Source organism: Musca autumnalis, unplaced genomic scaffold (assembly GCF_047663935.1).
Source record: "Musca autumnalis isolate F117 unplaced genomic scaffold, ASM4766393v1 scaffold_2, whole genome shotgun sequence".
Lineage (NCBI taxonomy): Eukaryota > Metazoa > Arthropoda > Insecta > Diptera > Muscidae > Musca > Musca autumnalis.
The window spans coordinates 222,841,851-222,847,850 of record NW_027411755.1 but is presented as its reverse complement, the minus strand read 5'-3'; the positions used below and the strand labels follow the sequence as shown (position 1 = coordinate 222,847,850).

General features: G+C 38.7%; 1 protein-coding gene across 1 annotated transcript; it reads right to left on the bottom strand.

Moving 5' to 3' along the window:
- Nucleotides 1-604: 604 nt before the first annotated feature.
- On the bottom strand, nt 605-3,026 carry LOC141392528 (uncharacterized). Its single transcript, XM_073965464.1, has 3 exons — nt 1,478-3,026; nt 1,178-1,324; nt 605-684 (listed from the first exon to the last, which is right to left on the bottom strand). Exons 1-3 carry the CDS (start codon nt 3,024-3,026, stop codon nt 605-607), a joined length of 1,776 nt encoding a protein of 591 aa, XP_073821565.1.
- Between the last annotated feature and the right edge of the window lie 2,974 nt (nt 3,027-6,000).

Sequence of the window (6,000 nt, the reverse complement as noted above, 5' to 3'; positions counted from 1 at the left end):
GTCTGGACCTCTGCTACCCTTACTCTTCCGTCTCTGCCTTCTGCTACGCTGACGACTCGTCCGGTCAGCCACTCTTGGGGCGGCAGATTGTCCTCGTGCACGATCACCAGGCGACCGATCTCGAGGTTGGTTTGAGGCTGGTTCCACTTGCCTTTGCCCTGCAGGCCCAGGATATAATCCCTGGACCAGGCCCGCCAGAACCTCTGCTTGAGAGCGCAGAGCATCTGCCAACGCTTGCAACACGTCAGCTTGTTGGCGCTGTCTTCGTCGACGAATTCTGGCGGCAGCGAACGCAGACCCGCTCCGACTAGTAGATGCCCGGGTGTCAGAGCTTCCTCGTCGTTGGGGTCTGGAGACAGCGGTGCTATGGGGCGACTGTTTAGCACCGCCTCTACTTCTGCGAGCATCGTTACCATCTCTTCTTGTGTCAGCAACACTTTGCCGACAGCTCGCAGAAGCAGGAACTTCGCCTGTTTTACGGCAGCTTCCCACAGGCCCCCGAAATGAGGAGCCCTCGGAGGAATGAACTTGAATTGCACGCTGCACGAGGCTGCGTATTCCTCCACGGCTTTGTGGCTTGCTAGGAACCTCTCTTGCAGTTCCCTCAGTTCTCGGCTGGCCCCGACGAAGTTTGTCGCATTGTCGCACCATATCTTCCATGGGAGCCCACGCCTTGCGGCAAACCTTTTAAAAGAAAGAATAAAAGCATCAGATGACAAATCAGATACTAATTCAAGGTGAACCGCTTTGGACGTAAAACAAACGAAGACGGCAATATACATTTTGGTAGGTGGTCGCCCGCGTATTTTTAATGTAATATCAACGGGACCACAAAAGTCTACGCCTACTATTAAGAAAGGACGTAAAGCTCTCACTCTATCAGTGGGTAGATTTCCCATTACTTGGGTCATCAGCTTTGGCTTATATCTATAGCAATGAATACAATTCCGAACTATTCTGTTACATTCTTCACGGGCATTTATTAGCCAAATTCGTTCACGGGACAAAGCTACTAGGGCCTTTATACCAGCGTGACAATTTTTGAAATGTAAATCTCTCAAATATATCGAAACAAAATGATGCTTTTTTGGGAGCAACAGGGGAAACTTCGTATTATGTGGTAAATTCGCATTAAGCAACCTTCCACCTACTCTTAAGAGAGAAAATGTTCTTTTACACTCAGAGAAATCGTGTATAAACGGCGTTAACTTCTGAAGATTCGATTTTAGGCAGATTGAATTCTTTATTTTAGCAATATCCTCTGAGAAATTGGACTTTTGAACTACTTCGACCAATTTCAGGAAAGACCAATTCAACTCTTGAGCTGTAAGACAGATAGAAATTGGAATCTTTCGCTTCTTAACTCTATCAACGAATCGAAAGATATATGAGACCACTCTAAGAAGCTTTTTATAAGATGAGTGATCATTTATTAATTTTAGAAGAATGCTCTCAGAACATTCCTTATCTGTCTTACTATCTGACGCCAATAAAACTTTGGATTTTCTTACTTCCAATGATTTTTCTTCCTCTGTCAACTCAAAATGTTTGTTGACAGGCCATTTAGACATATCGTCTAACAGAACCTTGGGTCCTTCGAACCATATTGAAGATTTAAGTTCTTCAACACTGCATCCTCTCGACACTATGTCGGCTGGGTTCTGTTTAGTGGGCACATGGCGCCAAATACCGCTTTCTGACCATTCTTGAATTTCTGCGACTCTATTAGAGACGAACGTGGCCAGAGTTGAAGGATGGGTTTTTAACCAATACAGTATAATTTCGGAATCGGACCAGAAGTATACATTTTCAACTTCAAACTTCATCATTGGTTTAATTCGTAACCACATATTTGCCATTAAATGTGCTGCTGATAGCTCCAATCTCGGAAGAGACATTGTTTTGAGCGGTGCTACTTTGGATTTAGCTGTTAAAAGCCGACAAGAAACTCCACTGGAGTCCAAAGCACGAACATAAAAGCAGCAGCCATAGGCTCGCATCGAGGCATCTGAGAACCCATGAATTTGGATCCTCGAGGAAGTGGTCGTGTTTACGAATCTTGGGATTTGAATCGTATCTAACTTCGAAAGGTTAAATTTGAAATCTTCCCATGCTGTATTCAAACGCATAGGAATCGATTCATCCCAGTCTAATTTATTAATCCAAAGTTCTTGCAAGAGCATTTTGGTTTTGGTAATTATAGGGCACAAGAGACCGAGGGGATCAAACAAACGTGATGATATTGACAAAATGTGTCGTTTTGTAGCCTTCATATCTTGAAAGCCTCCCTCAACATAAAATTTGAAAACATCACTTCTTGGAGCCCAATGAATTCCTAATGCTCTTGCAGTTTCAGAATCTGAGTGCAATAATTTTTCACTGCAACTTGTTTCATTAAAGTCAGGATGATTTGAGAACCATTTGGTCAATTTGAATCCTGCAGAACTGAGAATGGTAGTCACTTGGTCACGAATTGTGAGCAGACTACTCAAATCAGCAGCACCAGTCAATAAATCATCAACATAAAAATCGTTGCGAACAACTTCAGCCCCAATTGGCAAAGTCTCTTTGGACAAATCGCTTAAATGGCTAAGACAACGTATTGCCAGAAATGGCGCAGAAGATGTGCCATAAGTGACCGTCTTCAATTTGAAAATTTGTAACGGATCACTATCGTTTTGTCTCCAAAGGATTAAGTGAAAATCTCTATCTTTCTCGTCAAGTAAAACTTGACGGTACATTTTCTCAATGTCTGCAGTAATTGCATATTTATGTAGACGGAAACGAAGCAGAGTGGAGTACAACTCTTCTTGAATAGTTGGACCAACCATCAAGAGATCGTTGAGCGAAACATGTGAAGATGTCTTGCTCGAAGCATCAAAAACGACGCGAAGTTTAGTAGTTGTACTTTGCGGTCGGAAAACACATTGATGAGGAATGAAATAATGTGGCGTATTAGGAATTTTATTATTTGTCATTTCCATGTGACCTAAGTCAAGATACTCTTTCATAAAGGAATTGTACATTTCTTTAGATGTGTCGTCATGAGAAAGTCTCCTTTCCAAAGAGAGAAACCGCCTTTTTGCAGTTTCAAATGACGAACCTAAACGTTTCACATCTTCCTTGAAAGGTAAAGACACTTGAAAGCGCCCTGACGGTAAACGTCGCACATATTTTTGGAAATGTTCCTCACATTTATTTTGCTCATCAGACCAAATCTTTAATGAATTATTTGGAATCTCTTCCAACTCCCAGAATTTTCTAACAATTGCATCAATCGTTTCACTATTCCCTATTGAACTATTTAAATGGCATATAGTAGAAGTGGACCCCTTTGACTCATCGTATTTTCCAGCTACGATCCAGCCAAGCGAAGTTTTTTGTAAAACTGGAAGACTCGGATTTGGTTTGATTTGGCCTACACAAAGAAGTTCGAAGAAAACTTCAGCACCAATTAACAAATCAACTCTCCGAGGTTCATTAAAACTAGTGTCAGCCAGTTCAATATTTTTAGGAATGTTCCAATCAGAAATTGATATCCTTTTATCGGGTTGAATATTTGTTATGGAACTCAACACCCAGAACTTAGAAGAAAATTGGGTTTGATTGAGTCTCGACATTATAGACAGTTGGACACTATTCTTTGAAAATGATGATAACTCAGAAATACCAGTTAAATTTAATCTGCCACCTTCTCGTTTTACCTTAAGCCTCTGTACCAGGTCCTCAGTAATCAAATTAGGTTGAGAACCGGAATCTAGAAGAGCTCTAGCCAAAATGTATTTCCCAGAACTACTTCTTACCTGAACTAGTGCTGTGGCCAAAATTACGCCTTCACTCGACGCCGAATGGTTGACCGAAGCACTGGAAGTAGAGGGCTGCTCTTGATACAGATTTGAATTTAGATTATCAGAAGCATATCGATGCAGTAAGAAATGGTGTGCACCACTGCATACTCTACACTTCACTCCTGAATTGCATTTGGCCACCGTATGACCCTTCTTCAAACAATTAATGCAAGCAGGGACGGCTTTAATGAATTCAAATCTTTGGAGAACTGGTACAGCAGTAAAAGAAGAACAATTTGTTATGTTATGCTGCAAAGATCTACAGAAGACACACTTTTCTGGAGATTGTTTCTGTTTAGAAACAGAAAGTGAAGTCTTGAAATTCCTTTTAGGCTGATTATCAAATTTGGGTTTGTTTAATTTGGGTCTTGCACCAGAAGACTCCTCAGCAGAAATATGCTGGTATCTTTTATTTAATACAGCCTCGCAATCAGACCATAATGGGAGCTTTTCGAAGTCAAGCTGTTCTTCCCATTTGGACTTAGTGATTGGATCGACCTTTGACATAACTAAGTGGATTAAAATTGCATTCGTAATCTTTTTGTCATCACCAATTGACAACAATGAATCGTATATGGCAGAAACAGTATCGATCATGCTTCGCAAAGCAGAAGCCGAAGGTTTGGTGATCTCAGGAAGATCGAAAAGCTTAGCAATATTATCAAAAAATATCAAGCAATCATTATCATAAACCTTCTTTAAGCTGGCTAATGCTTTGGGGTAATTTTCTTCAGAAATCTGAAAAGCTTTTACAGTACCAAGAGCTTCGTCAGATAAGCATGAAATCAAATGGTTGAATTTTTCTATGTCTGTCAATGTCGGATCTGTGTGAACTAAATTTTCGAAAAGACTTATGAAATTCTTATATTCGGAATATTTTCCGCTGAATTTTGGCAATTTCATGTTTGGCAATCTAGATTGATGCGATTGAGCACAAAAAGAAGTCTCAGGCATACTGCTCCTCCTATTTTTAGATAAAACTCCTAAAAATAGGGACTTTGCCGATACACATAAGTCTTCCAATTCACCACGATCATCATTATCGGGATCTAGAATATCTAGTTCGGATTGCAAATGCATTGCCTCATCAATATATTTGTTTAAAATGTCTAATCGACATTCTAATTCAAATGAATTGAAGGATATTTTCTTTTCTCGGAAAGAAGTCTTAATTCTTTCAATATTTTTTATTATTTTTTCCTGTTGTTGCTTCAAATTGGCTATTTCCGTATCAGGATTACTTTGGTGTTTCTTACCACCAGCCATTTTGATATTAATCAATAAGTTTAAAGGAGTTTCAAACAACAGAAAAACTCTACACACTTTTATATTTGTTAGTGGTAGGAAATGTCAAGTTTATTATCAAATAAACTCTCGCTTTTTTGTAATAAAAATATAATTGTCAGCTTTAAAATAGTATATTAATACTATCTCAATTAATTAATTTTAGTTCGACAATTGAAAACACAAAAATTTCAGTAAATTAGAAATTTTGGAAAATTGCGTAGTCTAAAGCACCCTTAAGTATTTTGTGTATATCGATAACACCGATAACACAATTGATCAAATTGAATAACCGAAGATGGGTACTCAATTACTCACAAAGTATGTGGCACTAATGAAATTAAATCAAAACAAAAGAAAAATATTAGAAAAGTGGCAAATGTGCGAAAATAATAATTAAATTATATCAAATTGCCAAAAATAATAAATATTTTGTGTAAATAATTTCACTCGCGAAGTAAAATTGAATAATAATCGCGGAGAGTGGTGCTTTGAAAAGACCAACAACACAAACAATTGGAACGGCTGACAAAGTGAAATGCAAAGCGGAATAAGAAAAGAAAAGCAAACTTAATTTAAATGTAATAATTAAGTTTGTGTTATTTTGCCGCGAATAACTATTGCCAAAGCGTTTCACAAAATGTAAATATGTTTCAATGATGAAGCGTATAGTGATAATTTGTGTGAAGTGTATATATTACAGACAAATTTGAACAATTTACAAATTCTCTAAACCTGAACAATTTACAGGTTAGGATTCACACAAATTATTACAACGCTTTTACCTGTGAATCAGAATCACTCTCCTGATTATGTTTGGATTTGCAGAGACGGCAGTCACAGAATCGGGGCATTGATGAGGATCTGC

Excerpts from the sequence above, each read along its gene's own strand:
- LOC141392528 (XM_073965464.1), bottom strand. The coding sequence starts at position 3,026 with ATGTACAATTCCTTTATGAAAGAGTATCTTGACTTAGGTCACATGGAA. Across the intron at positions 1,325-1,477 it reads AGTTTTATTGGCGTCAGATA|CTCAAGAGTTGAATTGGTCT; the intron begins GTAAGACAGATA and ends TCTGTCTTACAG. Across the intron at positions 685-1,177 it reads TATACACGATTTCTCTGAGT|GTTTGCCGCAAGGCGTGGGC; the intron begins GTAAAAGAACAT and ends TTCTTTTAAAAG.